Genomic DNA, 23,929 nt, shown 5'->3' with positions numbered 1-23,929 from the left:
AACAAGCAAGCATTATACAATACTAGACTATGCTAGCAGAACACAGAACAACTCACCACGATGCATCTTACTAGGAAACATGAGAAACATATTGCCGTCACGTAGCCAACCTGTATAAACCAGAAAACAGATGACTAAATATCTAGCTAAAAGACATAAAGTGCCCGCCAAAGTTGAACAGTCCAAAATACCTCCTGTAACTTCTTTCTTCGACCTTTTGACTCAACAGGGAAGCGTTGAAGCATTAAGAAGAGTCTTGACAGAACATGAAAGCCAAAAATTCAAGTGCCATCAGTAAATGCAGGACCATGTAAATAGAAACTTTAAAACAGAAATTAGCAGGGGCTGAGGGAAGAAATTATATGCTTGGCCAGGCTAATAAGAAAGGCTGCTATAAGCTCTGGCCTGCCAGTTCCATCATTACATAGTCTGGATTGGGCATGGCGTGCAGAATGTCAGGCAAGGCCCCTAAATGCACCACATAGAGCTTACGTCACCAACCCCAGACCCTTTTGCCCATTGAACCAGTTGTATTCCTGTTTCAATGGTAATAACATGTGTTATGTTGTGACTCGAATTCTTGTACCCGATTTGGAAGATGGACCCGTACCGACATATTTTAGTGGGCAATCCGAAGACCCGTTTTGAAGATCTGTGGTGGAAGCAGAGGCTTGGGCCGATAGCCCACCACTGATGTTAGTTTATATAGGGAGTGTGAGGGCGTAGCCCTTGCGGAATGGCCTGACCTGACCTGATGGGTAGACCCATTTACCCTATTGGAGTCTCTCTCTCTCTCTCTCTCTCTCTCTCTCTCTCTCTCCATATATATATATATATATATATATATATATATATATATATATATATATATATATATATATATATATATATATATATGTTCGCCTACCACATTATTGAAAGATTTGGGATTTTCAGTTAGGGTTTTGAGTGAGAGTTCTTGTAACGCCGTTCCTGGCGATTTGTTGTGAGATCTCCTTCTGTTCTTCTTCTACTTAGTGAAAAACTCTTCCTCTTCACCCGTGGACGTAGCATACCGCATTGGTGTGTGAACCACGTTAAATCTCTGTGTTTCGTTTTGTTTCTATTTCGATTTGGTATTTTGTGGTTTTTGTTTCAGCATGTTGACCTACAATAACTAATGTTGGAAATTATTTATTCCAGCAACATTCAAAGTTGATGTTGTGTTAGATGATGCAGCTAGGATCTCCACCATGCAGTAAGAAAAATGTCCCAACCTTCTTGTTGGAAGTATGATTAAGGTTTCCTAATTGGAATAGACTCCTCTTTTAGTTATATCTTTGTTTTTTTTATATTCTTTATATTTGGCTTCATATTTTGTATTAGACTAAGTTTCCTAATATCTAGGATTGGTTTTTCTATTCTATTTGCTTTATATTTTCTTATCCTATTCAAAGTAGGATTTACTCAGATTGTAACTATAAATACCCCATTGGGGCCCATGAATGAAGATAACCTTGTGAGCAATAATTTCTTCAAATTCCAAGACTTCTATTGGCATAAGACCAACTGCTTGTCCAAATTGAGGTTAGAATTCCTTTCCATATTTAAACTCTTTATGCAGGCCCAAAACACTATCACTAGCTTGGGCATCCCTATCCATTCCCATCTATTGAGTGAGTATACTCAAGACTGTTTGTCAAGGCATTGAATAAGCAGGACTTCAATGTGGTCACAGTTTTTTCCCCCTCCAACCACCTTGAATTGATTATATGCCTCAACAACTATGGATTGTTGATATCACATTTCATACATAACATGAGTCCAGTTCCTCTCCAGAATGTACATGTAAAATGTACATTGTGTCTGTATGCGATCTTGTGCTTCAAAATTTGAAGCTTCCATATACAGGGTGGGCAAGCAAGTCCTAGTAGGCAACACTCAATAAATGCATCCAATCTACGCATTTTCAAATATAGTAACAGTAATTAATAGCCCAAGAAAAACCCTAACCTTCCTCCGTAAAGAAGAAACCCAAGGGCTGCAAACAGTGAGACACCTGCAAAACACATGTTCAAAAGAATTAGGCTCAAATTAGGAATGCTATTAAATAAGTGGTTATTTGTAACACATGCAAACCTGCAAAGAAGATCTTGGACAGGATTAGCACAACATGGACGGGCTTCGACCACAAAATTAACCACAACACTACCTGTAAAGAAGTAAAGAAAAAAGGTTAAAAGAATCTACTTTGCAATTATGAACCACATTGTTTTATTTATTATTTCATCAAAAAAGCAAAACAAACCAAAACAAATAAAAGAAGTGATTCGGTTTATCTTTTAGCTTGTATGCAAAATTACATGAACCTCAGTGGGGTTACACATATTGGCCTAAACATATGCCTATCTGAACAACAATCAAGAAAAGGTTGGTCTTATCAGTCAATGAACTGCATGCCGTGATGCACATCTTATAGCATATGAATGCAATACAATAACCCTGAATCTTCTTGAGACTAGTGAACTGACCAAGGGGTCTCTCCTACCTCCAATCTCTTTTGGCCCAATCAAATTGATATAATCTTCCTAGTGCCCCAAAAATTATTTTAGTTTCTGAAAATATTTCTAAAATCTAAATGCAGCTCTAAAGACATTTATTCTAGTTAAATTTGGGTTTATATATTGAACTTGGAAAATCATTTTTAAACGATTACAGTTATCTAATACAAAACTGGATAATGCCGTCAGATGCACAAAATGATGGGAACCAGAAGAATAACAGTTGACATGCAAAGGACATCAGATGCATTATGGTTTTACTGGAAAAACTGATGGATTTATGTAAAGGAAGTAGAGATGATCTTCATTTACTCAGTGAAAGCAAAATAAAGCAACTACAAAAATCATTACGGGGTTGTCACAGAGAAAATCATAACAAGCAGGTATGATGTAATCGACACTATATAAGATGGTTTAGTGACAAGCATTAAGACTGGAAATTGGGGCTGGATATCTTCTTCCATTATATTCTCTCCAAGACGTGTGTAGCAGTAGCAGTGCATGACTCTCAATTTGTCTTAGCTACCATAGTTTGTGGAGGATGAGGGAAGAAATTTTATATTCTCATCATCTAGAAAGGAAAACAAAATTAGGAGGGTAAGACTTTCACCCATCCAACTACCCTCCCCATTTACCTGTTAACACCTCCAGCTAGGAGAAATAGGTAACTTACATAATGAAGTCGAGGAAGTAGCAGAAGTATACGAGACAAAAATTCAAGTCTAGAGTGGGATTAGAAAAACAGAGCATCTGTGTCTTCATTTGAAATCCTATTCTCACTCTAAATTCAATCTCTTAACTTGGTTTTCTTCAATAGGTGTTGCTTTCGGTTGATTCAGGGGGCCCAACAGAATCAATGGGATGTTTGTTGTTTATCCAAGGATAGAATTGGTATTAGGTTGGCTGGTTGCCGGAGTGAGTCAGTCCTATTTCAGTCCAATACTTTACTTCTGGAAACCTAAAGACTATTTTACCGCTACTGTATGTAATTTGGGTTATTTCTGTTTGCCTGTCAGAAGCATTATTATACTCAAAAAGGCTGTATCAAACAGCAGCAAATTTTCATGGAGAGTAGTGCTCATCACCTTAGGGGGTCTACTACCTGCCTCGATACTGATTGGAGGGCAAGAATCCTGGAATCCCATTTGTTGGCGGTTATTCTTGGGTTTTGGGCCCCCCTCCAAAGTCCACCGTTCCATGCCATGGAGTCCTTTTTTTTGCTTTTCTCTGGAAAGGGCGCGAGGCGTCTCGTGTCATCCACCTTGTTTGTTGGTTGACCATTTGTTGCCCAACCTCTAAAGGCGGCCTCAGCATTTGCCGAATCTTTGAAGTTAATTTGCCCTACCTTCTCAAGCTCATCTGGGAAATTGTCTCAAAGCATGGCTCCATTTGGGTCAATTGGGTCTACTCTTTCCTTCTCCGGTCTGACTCCTTCTGGATGGTTCCCATGCCATCCAACCCCTTTTGGATCCGGAGGAAAATCCTCTTGTTGCGCCCCCGCACCCTCTCCGCTATCTCTATCTCAGTCTCCACTGGTTCCTCTACTTCCTTTTGGCTTGACCCATGGCATTCGATGGGCATTCTCTATTCCCTTTTTGGCCCCCACTTGGTTATGATACTAGCATCCTAAATCCACCCCCTTGTCCGCCTTCATTTCCGGTGGTTCTTGGACCACCGCTCCCCTCCCTGTTCTCACACAAGTTTGAGACTCCCTTCCCGTCCTTTCCAACTCCCCTAGTGACTAAGCCATTTGGCTCCCATCCCCTACCAAAACCTTCTCCACTTATTCAGCCTGGAACCTTCTCCGTGCCCATAACCCAAAACCCCCTTGGCCTCCCCTGGTTTGGTTCAAAGGCCACATTCCCCAGCATTCCCTTATCCTTTGGAGAGCCCTTAACCATGCCCTCCCACCCAATCCTTCCTTATTGACTGCCATTTCCCTATTAACCCAAGTTGTATCGTTTGTTGGAATGGTTTGGAGAACCTTGACCACCTCTTCTTTTCTTGTCCTTTTTCCATATCTATCTGGGAAAAAGCCAAATCTTCCATTTGGCCCCGCTCGAGGCGCTCCTTTAGTTTTGCTAGTGACTGGTCTTGGATTCTAAGAAACTTTTTAGGTTCTACCATTTGTGATCAGGTTGGTAAGCTCGTGTTTTGTGCCATTGTCCATCATTTATGATGGGAGCGCAACCTTCGAAGATGGACTTTCAAATCCCGCTCACCATCTTCTTTGATGTTTCTTCTAGAATTGTATTTTCTCCCCTCCCCCTGACTGATGATACCCCAAGGAACATGCTTATTGTGGTCTCCTGGGGCCTTAACTCTTCGGCCTTCCTCTTAAAGGCCGCTTTGTTTTCCTTTTTCGTAATTTAAATTATTTATTCATCCAAAAAAAAAACTTGATGATAAGGAGAATCCTCAAAGTGAGTGTTTCAGGTACCTTGGTTCAATTATAAACAAATAAGGTGATGCAAAGGATGATGTTTCCTAAAGAATTAAATCAGGGTGGATGAAGTGGAGAGGTGTTTCTAGGGTCTTATGGTGATTGACGTATTCCATTAAAGCTCAAAGGAAAATTCTATAGGACCTACGCTCAACCAACTATGTTGTATGATACAGAGTGTTGAGCTATTAAAAAGCATCGTATAGTGTGGCAGAAATGAAGATGCTAAGATGAGGCAAAACTAGGAAGGATTGAAGGAATTATAAGAGCTAGGGCCATACCTAAGATGGTACAAGATGAGCGCAGCATTTGATCTAAGTAATTGAATCTTCATTGTCAGAGGCAACTATGCTTTTCCAAAGCCAAGGCATCCATTAATCCCCGCTTTGTAGGTTCTCCCATTCATCAAATAATGTCTCTAACGATGTTAGCGAATGGAGTGATACTGAGTGATGCCACGCTTGGGGAGAAGCTTCCTCAAAATGTAGAGGACCAAAATAGAAGGTAGAATCTCCACCAACTGGGAATGATCATATTAGAACTAGTCTAGGAGCAGCTCCAGTAGGTGATAAGCTACAAGAAAGTCATTTGAGGTGGCACGGCCATATTCAATGGAGGCCTATAAATGCCCTAGTATGGAGAAGTGATATAATATAGATTGAAGGAATTATAAGAGCTAGGGGCAACCTAAGATAACCTTAAGTGAAGTGGTGAGAAAGGATGCGCATAGCATGGCCTTGTATCTAACATGGCCTTAAAGCTCATCGGAAGGCTGAAGGCAAGAATCTATGTAGCTGACCCCATTTAGTTGGGACAAGGCTTCTTGTGGTTTTTCTTGCTATAGGGAAGGGGGTTGGGTAGCACAAGCATACTCCACCACACACGCTGCCAAACCATAACTCAATTATCTCAAATTTATCTCTAATGATGGCGTGTGGATGGGGTGTGTATGTATGTATGTATGTATGTATGTATGTATGTATGTATGTATGTATGTATATGTGAGTGTATGTATGAATATGTGTGTGTGTATATATATAGAATTGATTCCGATCAAGCAAGCAAGAGAAGGTGGTCCTTTCATCTCTCTGCTTGCTCCATGCTCTATACCCTAAGGATCATGAGCTGGTTGAATGCATTATGGCTTCGACTCCAGTTTACCTCTCTTGTTCTTCTCTCTTTAGACAAATGGGTGGAGGACTCACGTAAACTTCTTCTTGCAAGTCCCCAATTAGGAAAGCATTTGGAACATATAATTGGAATAGACACCAGTGATTCGCAGCAATAGAGAGAAGAAGACCTACAGACTTCATCTTGGCTACTAGGGCAAAGGCTTCCTAGTAATCTATCCCATATGTTTCAGTAAAGCCTTTAGCTACTAGCCTAACCTTTTGCTCCTTTCTCCTGTATAACTTCCTATCACCCATATCCAATAAGTAGACATTTTGGAGACATAAGCCTCTCATCCCTACTATTTGGCATACCTGAGAGGCACTTTCTCTAGCTCCCGAAAAAGACATTATATGGGCTGGCTTAGAAGGTTCTGTCATCCTAAAATTAGGGTTCATTTCTTGTCGCAAATGTTCACTTGCTGCATACCATAACTCAATGGATTGACATAATTGTTCTACGGTTGTACATTCCCATAATGAAATCCCATCTTTATCAAGTAGGTTAACCGAGCACATACCACATAGGAACCTCCGCTTGCAGGAATATTTTGATAAAGTGCCAACCGAGGTGCCCAATCTTGATGACTTAAATGAACATCCAAAGCAAACAAGGTGGGAGCATGAGCACCCAAACACATATTAGAAAAGCCTTGGCTTAGCCATAATGAGATTGGTCACTTAGCAGAGAGAGAGAGAGAGAGAGAGAGAGAGAGAGAGAGAGAGAGAGAGAGAGAGATCGCCGGTACGATCTTTTTAGAGATGGCCGGTACGATCTTTTTAGAGATCGCCGGTACGATCTTTTTTTTTTCAAGGAGTATGCCAAAATTCTATAGAATTCACTTGTCTCACCTTCACTACTGATTGTTTAATCATCTGAATTCTCTGTCACCTTATGTCCTTCAACCGGAAATGCGGGACTTACTCATACTGCCCTTCCATCGGTATGGACTCTAGGCCTTTACACAGCCGTTGACAGATGATTTTTCCTCTGTAGTTTAGGAGATAGGCACCTTTAACTTTACTCCATTTTTTCTTCTGCTTTCGTTAGAGAATCACCACCATAGATATACAGTACTCTGCCTCACCGACTATTTCACGGGGCTTGTAGCATCCGCATATTCTATAGTTATCTTCTTAGACTATTCATTAGGGATTATTATATAATACTGGCCGTCATCGACAGCAGAGGCACGACTGTAGGCATGCTTCACGGTTATCCAGTCCGAAGATAAAAAAGAACGAAAATGAATAACAAACTCATACTAGGTATCTTACTCCAGGCCCATCTTAAAAGTTTAAGGAAAGAAACTTACTGAAGGAGGCAGTAGCCTTCTCCTTATCTTATGCCGTTGGTCTTCAGGGCTTAAAGGAAGCGAAGAGAGAACATCAGGGAACTCAGAATTTCTTAACAGAAGTCTTTTATTGCTTGCACTCATTCTGCTCTCTTACAAGTACATAAGCTCGCTTATATAGGCGAGAAAAGTAAGTTGAAATGCAAACTTAAATTAAAGCAACTTAAAGTAACATATAAGAAAAAGGCAAATTTACATCCTGTGGCTAATAGGCTCCTGCGTAAATCTGGGTGCCTTTATGTCGCCATTATAAAGGAGACGTGTCAACAACACGTTAGATGGGAATCTTTTAGATAAGCATTACATCACATCAGATATCAACGTGTCTTGCAACTTTATCCGTCAAAATATCTGGTGACGTCATCTTCCTCGAAAAGTGAAACTAATCTATGCGTGGCATCTTCTCCTACCTCTGAAAGAAATGAGGTGGCTTCACAGCTCTGTTGAACAAAAAGCTTATTCTTCAACTTTTTCTTGGTTTTTGCCAAGTATCTTTTGAGTGGATGTACCACCTTCTTCATCTTTGACTTTAGAGGTTTACTCCTTGGAAGATTTAACCTCACATTAAATTGTATGGCATTCATTGTTCTTTAGTAGAGGAGGGTCCGTCATTTTCCGCCGTTATCTTCTTCATTTGCTCGAGCATTGTGTCAATTGACTTGACATATGCTTCCATCTTTGAGTATCCTTGTATCTCAGCCTGGGCAAATTGTTGGGCTGGATCGCTCTGGACAATCTGTTGGACCGGTTCTTGGGTTTTCCGGTTTTTTTGCTCAAAGGCCTTATGAATTTGGGCCTCATTCATCTGGAGGAGATCTTTTGCCTTGAGAAGACATGTCATTATCTCAAAGTTTTCTCGTTCAAGTTTTTGATTCTTAAGGAATTAACTTCTTCTACCAGCCTTGAGCACTGGGCTCTGCTAGTATCTAGACCTTTAACCAGGTCTTGCATTTCCATCTTTGTGACGGAGCATTCATCACAAGCAACGAGTGCTCCCTTGAAATCTTTCTGGTCTGCTCTTTCAATCTTTGGATCTTTGTAAAAGTTAACTCCAAGCGTCCTTCGGCACACGATCGAACGCCTTCGCCCAAATCTACAAATCCTTGGTATAAAGGATTTTTGAAATCTTTAATACACATTGCCACATCAGACCATGATGTATAAACACTAGGCATTTTCCCTTTCATCACCACATAGTAGCGATATCTTGTCTGGGATTTTGATTGTGACATATTCATCTGGTAGCACAAACTGTTCATTGCCGTGGCAAAGTAATCTCTTTTGTTTTTATCTGCAGGAGTCTGGACTACCTGATGGTGTGATATCCAGAGGTTATCTAGGACAACTTTATCTTCTGGCCCAACTTCAAGTAAGTTCTTGAATTGGAATCTTGGGTCAATGGTGAACAAATAGTTCTGACCGAATTGACATCTTTTTGGAACATGTTTCTCCTTCAAATTTGGAGAATTGATCTTGACAATTTTTTTATCTTTAGTGGTCTCTCCCACTGTATCTTTGATTGCTTCTTCGAGCATCTTATCTTTCGCCTTAGATGACGAATCTTTTTCTTTAGCTGGATCAGCCATCTAGATCATGATCAGAACAAAGATTAGAATCATGTAAAGAAATTTGTTCATCTATTGCAATATTCTGAGAACATGTTATTCTGGACAAATAATCTGTAATAAAATTATCAGTTCCTCCAACATGCTCAAACTTAATATTGAAACCTTTATTAACTACTATGTCTCGAAATACGAGCCATCTTCTCTGAGAAATCTTATTTTCATTTAAATTTTTGTAAAATTTAACTATGGCTTCACAATCAGTGCGAATCATAAACTTCTTATTTTGTAGAAAGAACTCGAATGCCTCAAGTCCTTTGATAATTGATTCAACTTCAAAATCTATAGCAGCAAGGGTCTTATTTTTATGTATCCCTGATGCATATCTACATAATACTTCAGTATTCTTAGTAGAATACTCATTGGGTCTAATTTTAAGGATTGCTCCCCATCCTTCCTGAGAACTGTCAGTTTCAACAACATGAAACCAATCTTCTTTAGGATATCTCATAGGCTGTACCTTTGAGATAAGCTCCTTAATCTTTTTGACTAAGGCAATGTCTTGCTGATTGAATCTTCTTTCTCCTTTTTGTGATGTTTTCGCATAAAGAGGTCCAAGCATTTTTCCTAAATCTTTAATGAAATCTCTGGCTTGGTTAACTAGTCCAATAAAGGATTTTATCTGGGTAACTCCTTCAAGTTTATCTGGAAATTCTAAGGCTTTCCTGGCAATGTGGTCTTGTAATGACACAAGTTCTTTGCCTAAATTTAAGCCTAAGAATTTAATTTCATCTTTTCCTATTTTCATTTTCTTTTTGGAAATAACTAGACCATGATCATGAAATAGCCTAAACATTGTCAACAAATGTTGAAAATGGTCTTTTTCATTCTGGGAGTAAACCAGAATATCATCTATATAGACAACTACAAATTTTCTATAGGGTAAGAAAATCTGGTCCATTCTTCGCTGAAATACAAAAGGGGCATTTTTTAGATATCAGTATAGAACTTGATTTTACAGTATAAGAAAATCTGGTCCATTCTTCGCTGAAATACAGAAGGGGCATTTTTTAGATATCAGTGTAGAACTTGATTTTAGAGATCGCCGGTACGATCTTTTAGTAAATTCTCTGCTTAGATGTTGGATATCAGTGTAGAACTTGCTTAGAAGAAAGATGCAATAAGTGTTTAGATAATTCTGTAATCCTTGTAGAACAGAGAGAGAAAAATATTAGAATTACAGAATTAGAGACTAAGCGAGATTCCACCGAGATTGAATTATTACAAGAACAGATTGATACCCTTAATGCCAAAACTGAGGATATTAATTTAAACCCAGATGTTAAATGGTTTTTAAGAGTTGCTATGCTTCCCAGAAAATCCACGAAGCATAATCTAGGATATGACATCTTTAGTCCGGTTGACCATATCTTAGCTGCTAGATCAATAACACAAGTAGAACTTATCTAACATTCCAGATAAACCCAAAATTTGGAATGATGATTAAAGAAAGATCTTCCTTTGCTAGTCAAGGAATCACTGTTATTGGAGGCATTATTGATGCAGATTTTGATGATCCAATAAAGATATTCTTCTTTAATCATTCAGAATTAGATAGACCTATTACTGTAGGAGAAAAGATTGCCCAGTTCATTATTCTTCCAAACTATGAACCTGGCCCAGATATACAGAGAAGAGGAGGATTCGGATCAACAAATGTAGATATCCCTTCTACTTCGAACATGGAAGTTGGAATAGCCAGAACCGACCAAGTTCAGTTATGCTAGCTAAAACTGGATTTAAAAGAGCTTGAGGTTGCCTGCCAATTAAAGTTTAGAAACAAAGTATACAACCTCAAAGGAATCATAGATACCGGATGTTTAGTTTCTACCATTAATACCAAATGGTTTACTGATCCATCGGATTTAGTTGAAATACCCCCCATAATCACAAGAGGAATAGATAATATTGGATATTCAGTCACCAAAAAGCTGAAAAATCCTCTCATTAGTTTTCAGACTAATTGTGGCCAAAGCCAATGGTTACAATTAGGAACAGTTCTTGTTCGAGATTCGCCATGGGATCTACTCATTGGCCTCAATTTTATTTTAGTAATGGATGGTGCATTAACCATTAATAAACATTGTGTTCAGCTCACTAGACAGAGTGTAATCATACCCACTCTACCTTCCCATCAGAATCCGCAGCGAAACATGGTGAAGGATATTAACTGCAATTGCAAGATCCCTGGATCCTGTAAAATCGCAAATATAGATTATGATGAAGTAATTGAATCTTGTTATCATCTAACGTGTTGTTGACACGTCTCCTTTATAATGGCGACATAAAGGCACCCAGATTTACGCAGGAGCCTGTTAGCCACAGGATGTAAATTTGCCTTTTTCTTTTATGTAACTTTAAGTTGCTTTAATTTAAGTTTGCATTTCAACTTACTTTTCTCGCCTATATAAGCGAGCTTATGTACTTGTAAAAGAGCAGAATGAGTGCAAGCAATAAAAGACTTCTGTTAAGAAATTCTGAGTTCCCTGATGTTCTCTCTTCGCTTCCTTTAAGCCCTGAAGACCAACGGCATAAGATAAGGAGAAGGCTATTGCCTCCTTCAGTAAGTTTCTTTCCTTAAACTTTTAAGATGGGCCTGGAGTAAGATACCTAGTATGAGTTTGTTATTCATTTTCGTTCTTTCTTATCTTCGGACTGGATAACCGTAAAGCATGCCTACAGTCGTGCCTCTGCTGTCGGTGACGGCCAGTATTATATAATAATCCCTGATGAATAGTCTGAGAAGATAACTATAGAATATGCGGATGCTACAAGCCCCGTGAAATAGTCGGTGAGGCAGAGCACTGTATATCTATGGTGGTAATTCTCTAACGAAAGCAAAAGAAAAAATGGAGTAAAGTTAAAGGTGCCTATCTCCTAAACTACAAAGGAAAAATCATCTGTCAACGGCTGTGTAAAGGCCTAGAGTTCATACCGATGGAAGGGCAGTATGAGTAAGTCCCGCATTTCCGGTTGAAGGACATAAAGTGATAGAGAATTCAGATGATTAAACAATCAGTAGTGAAGGTGAGACAGGTGAATTCTATAGAATTTAGGCATACTCCTTGAAAGAGAAAAGAAAAAAAAAAAGATCGTACCAGCGATCTCTAAAATCCGGCACCTCTCCCTCCTTAGTGGTATCAGAGCAGTTTCTTTCCTTGAAGAAACTGTACGATCTTTCTTTCTTTCTTTTTTTTCCAAGGAGTATGCCTGAATTCTATAGAATTCACTTGTCTCACCTTCACTACTGATTGTTTAATCATCTGAATTCTCTGTCACCTTATGTCCTTCAACCGGAAATGCGGGACTTACTCATACTGCCATTCCATCGGTATGGAAGAGATAATGATAATACAGTTGATGGACCAGATTTTACTGTATTTCCGCGAAGAATGGACTAGATTTTTAGATCCTGTATACTGTATACTTTGAGAGAGAGAGAGAGAGAGAGAGAGAGAGAGAGAGAGAGAACCCTAAACCCAAACGAAAATCGAACCCAAAACTTCAAACCCTAAACCATGCCCCAAAACCTAAGACCTGGTGTACAAACCGGAATCTTACGGCTTAAGGATCTTTAACTGTGAGTGAACAAAGATAGTAGGAGAATGCAAACTTTCATAGATATTGCAGAACACAAAACCCTAAACAAAGAGTATGGGTACTCCAATATGTGGAGACTTAAGCTCTTGGGTGCTTATATAGGCATAGAATCGAGACTCGGGTGCGCATAGGGCCCCATCGTCAGTACTCGAGATTCTTTCCGGATAAGCATGAATCAAAAGTGACACGTGAAAAGAAGGCGCACTAAATAGCGCCGAAAGTAAAAGATTTGGTGCGCATACCGAAATAAAGAAAAGATGGGCACGTAGGCCCCACACTCTTTTTACAAAGTAAAGGCACCATCAGTAGTGCCTAGGGTCCACACGCTTCCTGTGAACTTCAGGGGATCCACGTGGTAACGTCTTCTGCCAGTTTTGCATTAACATCCACCATTTCCAGTGTTGCTTCTTCCATCTTGCCCAATTCTTCGTGACACTAGGTGTGTGTCCGATTTTCTGCATTATATAATTTTTCAATTTTTGGGGCATAGTAGGCAGCAAGCATATTGTAGGTGAACTGCTTTGCGCAAAGAACCCTTTTAGTTGCCGTAATGTGTCCAACTTCTCGGATAGATTTCTGCAAGTCCAGGATGGATCGGAGCAGCTGCCTCTGTTTGTCTTGTAGTGCAGCCCGAGCTTCCTGTTCCAATTCCGCCATAGACCTTTGACCCGCTTCGTCAACCCGTTGGGACTGAGCGACTCGGCGGATGCGAATAAGATCCACATACTGCGAGGCCCTGGGGCACTCGAGTGGCTGTATTTCCTCATATACCTGCTGATGCAAGAGTATACTCGGGATGGGTATGTTGCTTGCTTCTGGACTGTTAGATGATTCACTGTGGCTGGACATGCTTGCGATGAGTGAGCAAGCCTTGAGAGTTTATCGGCAAGATAATTTTTGGAACCGTAAATATGCTCTATGTGGACTTGAACTCCGGTTCCGATGAGGTAGTCCACGAATTGAAGCCAACGTAGCCTTGAGGGCTTATGGTTTACAGATTTACCAAAGAAACTAACTATAGCTTGACAGTCAGTCCTTAAGGTTACCTGTTGCTTGTCGAGATAATAGATTTTAAAGGCCTCCAGTGAATTTATAGCCGCTGCAATTTTTGCGTCTATAGTACTCTTGATGATCGAAACCGACCACTGGCATAGGCTGAGATCTTTTCAAGACTGCGTGAGTCATGCTCACGTGGCTTCCATTTCAAGATTCCTCCCCATCCTTCCATGCATCCATCGCATTCAATAATAATGAAACTTATTGGAGGGGGAATCTCTAGGTCCGGCAGATCTTTGACAATCTGCTTTATTTTTCTGACGAGTTCCCAGTCCGATGGCTTCATGTTTTTGTCGCCATACGGGCTCATCTTTTGATACAGAGGGCCCAGTAGGACCCCTAGCTTTGGGATATGAGACCGGGCATAATTCAATGTTCCGAGCCATGATCTCAACCCTTGCTTTTCCTTGAAGGATGTGTCAGATACCTCAATTATTGCCTTTATGATGTGAGGTTGTAACCGTATCTTCCCTCTTCCAATGTGAACGCCCAAAAAGTCAATTTCGGGAACAGAGCTTCATCTTGGTGGGGCTTAAGATCAGCCCTTCCTTCTAACAGATGTCTAGCACTTATGTCAGGTGTTGATAATGTTTTTCCTCATCCTCAGAGTAGACGAGAATATCATCAATGTAGACAGCTGTAAAGTCTTCTGTTCCTTTGAAAGCCTTATCCATTTTTTGCTGGAAAACAACTAGTGCGTTCTTCAATCCGAATGGCATGACAAGCCATTCATAGAGTCCAGATGGCGCAAGAAATGCCGTCCATTCTATGGAGGACTCGTCCATTGCAATCTGATGGAAACCGGACTTTAAATCGAACTTAGAGTAGATCTTAGAGTTACCGATTTTCCTCAGGATAGTGTTGATGCCTGGCAGAGAATATTGGTCTTTGTGAGTGTTGTCATTGAGAGTCTTGTAATTGAAGACCATTCTCTCCTTTCCTCGCACCTCTTTTCCTTCAGCATCAACCGTAGTGCCAGATCGCACTATCATAACCATGGTCCTATGCCGACTCTGGCTTTCCCTTATTACCCCTTGTTTCAGGAGCTGGTCAATGATGCGTCTAAACGCCTCTTCCATTGCGGGGTCCACATGCTTGAGTGGTTTATCCTGTATGGTGAGATCTGGATTAATGATGTCAAGTTTACACTTGATCTGGTTTTGCTTCCAGTGTTCCATAGGATTTTCCCCTATGACCTTTGCTTCCTTTAGCCTTTGCAATATGGGCCAAAGCTTCCCTTGAAATTCTGGGCTAGCTTCTTTCATACTAAAGTGGGCTTCAGCTTGTAATGCCAGATACTGGTCATGATCCATTTCTAATTCTGGGATTGCATAGTGACTTACTGATGCCTCGGTGGTAACTGTGGTCACATTTTTGTAGAATGTAACCTGATTTCCTTCGAACCTGACGCCACCAAACATGGACCGAATAAAGTTGCACCCAATTAAGAACTGGGCCACGGTTTGCATTGGTACCACAAAGATAAGGGGGATCCCGTAATTGGCTCCCCTAATTTGCATGTAACCGTTTGTTTGGACTTTTCCTTGTACCTTGGTTCGACTGCCGACTCCATTAATGTGGGCTTTATATGGCAAAGCCTCCACGAACTCTTTGGGTAATGTTGTTGTGTTGATACAACAGGTTTGACAGCCAGTATCCACAATAGCTTGTACCTCAATGTTCCGTCCACCAAATTGGAAGTGCACTGGGATATTGTAGAGATGGGTAAGATGATTTACCCATTTGACCGTGGCTGTAGGAGTTCTTTCTTCATGTACCCGGAGTGTTTCATGTGTTACCACTGCACATGAATGGTCATCGTCATCAGAGGAAGTGGCAATGACAGATTTCGCCTTTAGTCGGGCCAACTCTTCTCGTAGGGCTTTATTTTCTTCTTCAAGTGTTACCTTGATGGCCTGTTTTTCCAGTTCATGGGCTTCCTCTCTTAACTGGGCCTCCAGCTGTAGTTGCTTATAAGCTTCTTCTTTGGGCTTTTAGCTGACTGCATGGGCCTCTTGTTCCTCTTTGAGCCGTTCCTCCAGTGGGGCTAACCTTTTGAGTTCTTTTACTAAGGGTGCTAACTGTTTGTTGGCTCGCTTGGCTCGCTCGGCTCGGTCCTACCGAGACCTTGCTGAACCGGTGTCCTTTTCAACCGGTTTATACCATTCGGAACTCCGAAGTCCTAGCTCTGTTGTAGCACAAGATAGAGCGAACGTATGATTACAGAGTTCACACCTTAATCGCATTCTTTGGTCTGTGACACGCTGACAGGTGCGACAGATAGCATCTGAGTGTTTCTGAATCACCTGATTCTCATCCCAGTGATGTTGGCATTCTTTGTAGGCTTGGGATGGCTCATACTTTGCTGTCCACCGTGGTCTATCTAGCTGCACAACGTGGGTGGTGACAACAAAGACGTTATGAACCTGGCTTGTGAGGACATCATTACATTCCTCTTCTCCTTCAGTGATGCTGTAAATGCCATCAGAGTCAGGTTCATTTTGATCAACAGAGACGAGATCCCAATCCTCTGGTAGATTGGAATTATCCAGATATTCCGCTCTGCTGTAGTGGACTTTTACTTGTGACCTAGGACAGTCACGTGCAAAATGCCCCTCTCCACCACAGGTGTAGCATTTGCACTTCTTCTGTGCTTGTGTACGTGTCTCTTTCTTTTTAAAAGCATGTAGGTGGGTTTTATGTGGCTTGCCCTTGTACGTTTTTGCCTTCCTGAGACTATGTCGTGCCTTTGGCTGCTGTGCCCCATAGTATCCGGGTAGGGGTATCTTCGCACAGAATGAGAGATCTTTGACTTCACGCTGTATAGCGACCTGTTTGCAGAGGTCCATCAAGTACTTGTATGTGATGTAGATCCTTGGTAGGACTCTTATTGTCAGTCCTGGATACTTTGCGTCAAATGCCTTGCGTAATTCTTCGGAGAATGGTGTAGGCATTTTTCTGAAGAGCTTTTCTGAGAGCTCAATGGATATAAACATCCGTCCTGAACGTGCCGCTAGGATTTTGTAGGTATTCAGGTACACGAAGATGTCCTTCATGTTGGTGCACGTCAGTCTTTCTAAATCCGCATAGGCTCTATTCTGCTCTTCTGTACTTCCTGCGTTGCTACTTCATATGTAAAGATTCTACGTATTTGGGTTGTGATATTCCTTGTGTTTGTAGCTGCTGCAAGGATCACCTCACACTCAGTTGGGAATGCCAACTGCCATTGTTCCCAGACCTTTCTTTCATCTGGTCCGAGTAACCCGATGACGCGGTTAATCTTTCAGTATTATCAGCCCAATTGCGTGAATTCACGTAATTAATTGTTGATGATTCCCATGCTGAGATGGTGTTTTCATATTGGCCAATGTCCTCAGGTAGGACCAAAAATAGGCCGTGGTCTGCATATGTTGGCGGTAGTGATACCATCTGTTGCTGCTGCACATAGCCGCCTGCATGCTGTCTTGGCCTCTGGTAGCCTGTCAGGTCTACATTAATGGTAGACGTACCAGTTTCCGAAGGATAGCCGACGGGACCATCTACCTTTCGGCTTCCTGGATCATATGCTGACTATGCAGAAGTTTCCCCTGCACCGGCCAGCGCCTGGCTTTCTATTATGCCAACCTGCTGGAGGGTCCAAGTAATGAGTAGGTTACTATCTGCGTCGGGGTGCCAGGCGTAACCTGAGGTCTGAATGCTGAGCTGGAAGAACCTAATGAAATCCCAAATGCTTAGGAGCATATTTGGGGCACAGTAGACTAACTGTACAGAGTGTGTTAGGTCAACTTCCATAGCTCCGATGACTCGAGTCCGGGAAAGACTCCTGGCATCCCCGAGGACAACCAAGGCCTGTGCGCCTGAGTGTGTCCGATGCAAAGCAGTTACCTTAATCATGATTAGGCCCAAATGAATGTGTTCTATCCCAGCCTGCTGAAGTCTCCGGTAACTTTCCTTAGTGATGAAGGACAAGTCTACCTGTTGTCCTTCCCGAGTGCACATAACTCGTTTTTCCGAATAATGCTGGTATATCTGATTGTTCGGTTCTCCAGCAGTGGAAGTGTACAATACCTCGGCGGGTACTCTGATGCGCACGCCCGACACCAAACGTCGCCTGGGCAAAAAGTTGTTCCAGCGTGTCTATCGGCTGCAATTGTTGTTCCAGCAAGTCCGGTCCAGCCCCTTGATAAGTCGTCTGCCGGTTGCGCAAGATATCTTTGAGAGCTTGTAGAAGCTGAACGACTGAAAGACCTCATGGATCTACTCATCGTAATTTTGCCTTTTCGCAATTGTAGATGTCTTTTGCCTCACGGCTGTCGGCAATGGCTAATGGTGTTCAATAGCACTGCGAAGACTTTTTAGTTCACTGTGCAGCTTTTGATGTTGGAGTCGACTCTCGGTGTCTAACTTAGAGCTTGGTTTCAGCAAAAGAACGCCGTGAACCGCCGTAAGTCACAAGAGGTGCAATAGGTTCCAGTCGTTTGAGCTAGCTTCTCTCTTCATACCGACGATTTATGCACTATGTATTCAGCGTTTACAGGTAACTCTTCACTTTAATAAAGGTTGCGATCGTTAGGAACTGTTGATTTGTTAGTCTGTTCTCGACCTCCTCTTCTTTCTCTACAAGTCTCTTGAACTCCTACAAGCCAGACTCATGTTAAGGACTGATAGGAACGAAACCTGGTTTCAACAGCTCTAATAGGTCCTGCCAAGGGGGAAACCTTTGGACAGCAGAAATACGCCAGCTAGCATCTGCTCAGTGGAGCGTAATACTGTAAGTGGTCCTTCCAGGAAGAGTTTCGACTATTCAATTACAAAGTCTGTGACTTGGTTGCATTCTTGGTGACTGGGGTAAGGAAGGTTGGTAATTTGGACAGCCTGATCACAGCAGCCCTGACCTTCAAAAGATCTTGACGGTTTGTGTATGAGTGAAAGGTGGGAAGCAGAAGTACAAAGGTGGTTTGAGAAAGAGGTACTTTGGACCTCCAGTATCTGGACCTTGCAGGATCAGTTGTTACACAGAAAGATCTTGCACATAACCTCCATTGTGTGTATGATCGTCTAAATCTTCACTGTAGGATATCCATTAAGGATTACTATAGTTTGAAGAAACAGATCTCTGAGTTAAACACCGAGAGTCGACTCCAACATCAAAAGCTGCACAGTGAACTAAAAAGTCTTCGCAGTGCTATTGAACACCATCAGCCACTGCCGACAGCCGAAGTAACAAGGTTACTTCAGGAGACTCAGAAGCAGCTCTCTGAGGTGAAGCACTTACTTCAAAGTGTTCGACACCTCCTCCAAACCGGAGAAAGTCCATGACGGAAACGCCGTCATATCAGAAGTTACAAGGGTCTAAAACTTGTAAAGACACGTTAGTCGCCACTGACCCGATAAGCAACCCAGCCAGAGGATTTCAGGCTCCGCCTACTGGCATCACTCAAGGTCTTATTCAAGAAGTAATTCGGCAGCAGAATACTCTGCTCTATCTTTTGGTTGATCTTACCAACAAGGTTGCAGCCCTAGACGATAAAGTTACTAGCCTGGAAGTCAGCGTCCGACGTTTGAGCTTCACCGGCGATCTAGAGCAATCCATCGGAGCCCTCTCAACCAGGCTTGGAAGCATTACAGTTGGTCAAGACAAGCAACCTGTAGTTAAAGGACCATTGTACGTACAAGAAGACCCAAAAGACATCTACAATCGCGAAAAGGCAAAATTACGATGAGTAGATCCATGAGGTCTTTCAGTCGTTCAGCTTCTACAAGCTCCATGAGATCCCAGAAGGCCATCGGCGTACAACGCCAACCGCAGAAGATCAAATTCGATCTTATCAAGTGGGCCATAGGATCCGGAGACAAGTTGTCGGTACCATCAACAGAGTCTTGCACCGGCAACGATATCAATGCATGCTGGAACAACAATTGCAGCCAGATACAGAGCTGACGTTTGCCCAGCTCAGGCGTGCGCATACAGTACCCGCCGAGGTATTGTACACTTCCATTGCTGGAGGACCGAACAATCAGATATACCAGCATTATTCGGAAGAACGAGTTCTGTGCACTCGGGAAGGACAACAGGTAGACTTGTCCTTCATCACTGAGGAAAGTTACCGGAGACTTCAGCAGGCTGGGATGGAACACATTCATTTGGGCCTAATCAATGATTAAGGTAACTGCTTTGCATCGAACACACTCAGGCGCACAGGCCTTGGTTGTCCTCCGGGATGCCAAGAGTCTTTCCCGGACTCGAGTCATCGGAGCTATGGAAGTTGACCTAACACACTTTGTATAGTTAGTCTCCTGTGCCCCAAATATGCTCATAAGCATTTGGGATTTCTTTAGGTTCTTCCCGCTCAGCATTCAGACCTCAGGTTACGACTGGCACCCCGATGCAGATAGTAACCTGCTCATTACTCGGAGCCTCATTGGGCGCATCACCAACACTAGTTATACGGGATTCAGATATAATATTGATACCTTGAGATCCTACCTCGCCAGTTATGGAATCCGCGTGATCCTTGGTGCCCAAGAAGTTCCTCAACAGGGTGTACCATGGCGGCTTCAACCTTCATCTCTGGAAGCACGCACGATCCAAGTCCCCCGTAATATTCGCATGCATGACTGTGCTGATGGCTCCCTCAGTATCCGCTTTGGAGCATACCAGTCACTGCCCACCTCCCGTCCTAGTGATGCAGACTCGAGGAACACCATGTCCTCATGGGTTCCGTCAGCATTACCGATGACAATGGCACCATTTGGGACACTCTAGGCGAACCCTCCGGTCGTGCCAATGAATTTCTGGTCTCCTACACAGCTCCTCCCGCTACACCATGGCCCGAACCCGATGGTTGGGGCACTGAGTTCCTTTCCTCTGACGATGACAGTGAAGCATCTCCCGCTTCTTCGGAAGGTGGTGGGTGGTATACCCCCATTTCTTCCTTCTCTTCACCAGGACCGTCGGAATACGAGCAAGTCGACGACACTTATTGGGATGAGCTTCTTGCTCAAGCAGAAAAACTTGCCGTACAAGAGGAGGAACCAGAAGATTCTTCCAAGGAGAGTGAAGCTGTAGTTGAATCACCTGCATTTATGACATGGACTATTGAAGATCATACAAATCTAGAGCTTGGTGAAGCCGAGCTCGATAAGTTAATTCAGCAGCTTGAGCAGCAGGTTGGCATAAAAGAAAGCCAGGCGCTGGCCAGTGCAGGGGAAACTTCTGCACAGTCAGCATATGATCCATGAAGCCGAAAGGTAGATGGTCCCGTCGGCTATCCTCCGGCAACTGGTACATCTACCATTAATGTAGACCTGACAGGCTACCAGAGGCCAAGACAGCTCGCAGGCGGCTATGTGCGGCAGCAACAGATGGTATCACTACCGCCAGCATATGCAGACCACGGCCTATTTTTGGTCCTACCTGAGGACATTGGCCGGTATGAAAACACCATCTCAGCATGGGAATCATCAGCAATTAATTACGTGAATTCACGCAATTGGGCTGATAATACTGAAAGATTAACCGCTGTCATCGGGTTACTCGGACCAGATGAAAGAAAGGTCCTGGAACAATGGCAGTTGGCATTCCCAACTGAGTGTGAGGTGATCCTTGCAGCAGCTACAAACACAAGGAATATCACAACCTAAATACATAGAATCTTTACATATGAAGTAGCAACGCAGGAAGTACAGAAGAGCAGAATAGAGCCTATGCGGATTTAGAAAGACTGACGTGCACCAACATGAAGGACATCTTCATGTACCTGAATACCTACAAAATCCTAGTGGCACGTTCAGGACGGATGTTTATATCCACTGAGCTCTCAGAAAAGCTCTTCAGAAAAATGCCTACACCATTCTCCGAAGAATTACGCAAGGCATTTGACGCAAAGTATCCAGGACTGACAATAGGAGTCCTACCAAGGATCTACTTCACATACAAGTACTTGATGGACCTCTGCAAACAGGTCGCTATACAGCGTGAAGTCAAAGATCTCTCATTCTGTGCAAAGATACCCTTACCCGGATACTATGGGGCACAGCAGCCAAAGGCACGATATAGTCTCAGGAAGGCAAAAACGTACAAGGGCAAGCCACATAAAACCCACCTACGTGCTTTTAAAAAGAAAGAGACACGTACACAAGCACAGAAGAAGTGCAAATGCTACACCTGCGGTGGAGAGGGGCATTTTGCACGTGACTGTCCTAGGTCACAAGTAAAAGTCCACTACAGCAGAGCGGAATATCTGGATAATTCCAATCTACCGGAGGATTGGGATCTCGTCTCTGTTGATCAAAATGAACCTGACTCTGATGGCATTTACAGCATCACTGAAGGAGAAGAGGAATGTAATGATGTCCTCACAAGCCAGGTTCATAACGTCTTTGTTGTCACCACCCACGTTGTGCAGCTAGATAGACCACGGTGGACAGCAAAGTATGAGCCATCCCAAGCCTACAAAGAATGCCAACATCACTGGGATGAGAATCAAGTGATTCAGAAACACTCAGATGCTATCTGTCGCATCTATCAGCGTGTCACAGACCAAAGAATGCGATTAAGGTATGAACTTTGTAATCATACGTTCTGCTCTATCTGTGCTACAACAGAGCTAGGACTTCAGGAGTTCCGAATGGTATAAACCGGTTGAAAAGGACACCGGTTCAGCAACTGGTTTGGTAGACCGAGCCGAGCGAGCCAACAAACAGTTAGCAACCTTAGTAAAAGAACTCAAAAGGTTAGCCCCACTGGAGGAACGGCTCAAAGAGGAACAAGAGGCCCATGCAGTCCAGCTAAAAGCCCAGCAAGAAGCTTATAAGCAACTATAGCTGGAGGCCCAGTTAAGAGAGGAAGCCCATGAACTGGAAAAACAGGCCATCAAGGTAACACTTGAAGAAGAAAATAAAGCCCTACGAGAAGAGTTGGCCCGACTAAAGGCGAAATCTGTCATTGCCACTTCCTCTGATGACGATGACCATTCATGTGCAGTGGTAACACATGAAACACTCCGGGTACAAGAAGAAAGAACTCCTACAGCCACGGTCAAACGGGTAAATCATCTTACCCATCTCTACAATATCCCAGTGCACTTCCAATTTGGTTGACGGAACATTGAGGTACAAGCTATTGTAGATACCGGCTGTCAAACCTGTTGTATCAACACAACAACATTACCCAAAGAGTTCGTGGAGGCTTTGCCATATAAAGCCCACATTAATGGAGTCGGCAGTCGAACCGAGGTACAAGGAAAAGTCCAAACAAACGGTTACATGCAAATTGGGGGAGCCAATTACGGGATCCCCCTTATCTTTGTGGTACCAATGCAAACCGTGGCCCAGTTCTTAATTGGGTGCAACTTTATTCGGTCCATGTTTGGTGGTGTCAGGTTCGAAGGAAATCAGGTTACATTCTACAAAAATGTGACCACAGTTACCACCGAGGCATCAGTAAGTCACTATGCAATCCCAGAATTAGAAATGGATCATGACCAATATCTAGGCATTACAAGTGAAGCCCACTTTAGTATGAAAGAAGCTAGCCCAGAATTTCAAAGGAAGCTTCGGCCCATATTGCAAAGGCTAAAGGAAGCAAAGGTCATAGGGGAAAATCCTATGGAACACTGGAAGCAAAACCAGATCAAGTGTAAACCACTCAAGCATGTGGACCCCGCCACGGAAGAGGCGTTTAGACGCAACATTGACCAGCTCCTGAAACAAGGGGTAATAAGGGAAAGCCAGAGTCGGCATAGGACCATGGCTATGATAGTGCGATCTGGCACTACGGTTGATGCTGAAGGAAAAGAGGTGCGAGGAAAGGAGAGAATGGTCTTCAATTACAAGACTCTCAATGACAACACTCACAAAGACTAATATTCCCTGCCAGGCATCAACACTATCCTGAGGAAAATCGGTAACTCTAAGATCTACTCTAAGTTCGATCTAAAGTCCGGTTTCCATCAGATTGCAATGGACGAGTCCTCCATAGAATGGACGGCATTTCTTGCGCCATCTGGACTCTATGAATGGCTTGTCATGCCATTCGGATTGAAGAACGCACCAGCTGTTTTCCAGCGAAAAATGGATAAGGCTTTCAAAGGAACAGAAGACTTTACAACTGTCTACATTGATGATATTCTCGTCTACT

General features: G+C 42.6%; 1 protein-coding gene across 1 annotated transcript in view; it reads right to left on the bottom strand.

The window, feature by feature from the left end:
• LOC149000925 (tobamovirus multiplication protein 3-like) overlaps positions 1 to 23,929 on the bottom strand; it is a 30,906-nt gene that overhangs the window by 1,931 nt on the left and 5,046 nt on the right. The window contains exons 6-9 of the mRNA XM_089140071.1: positions 2,119 to 2,191; positions 1,993 to 2,038; positions 192 to 255; positions 57 to 110 (exon numbers count right to left, since the gene is read on the bottom strand). Coding sequence (XP_088996197.1) covers positions 57 to 110; positions 192 to 255; positions 1,993 to 2,038; positions 2,119 to 2,191 — 237 coding nt within the window. The remainder of the gene's footprint in view (positions 1 to 56; positions 111 to 191; positions 256 to 1,992; positions 2,039 to 2,118; positions 2,192 to 23,929) is intronic.

This window comes from Hakea prostrata, chromosome 11 (genome assembly GCF_041222555.1).
Source record: "Hakea prostrata isolate BN-2017 chromosome 11, UWA_Hpros_2, whole genome shotgun sequence".
Taxonomy (NCBI): Eukaryota; Viridiplantae; Streptophyta; class Magnoliopsida; order Proteales; family Proteaceae; genus Hakea; species Hakea prostrata.
Note: the sequence above shows the minus strand (reverse complement) of the source record. Positions and strands in the feature narration are given on the sequence as shown.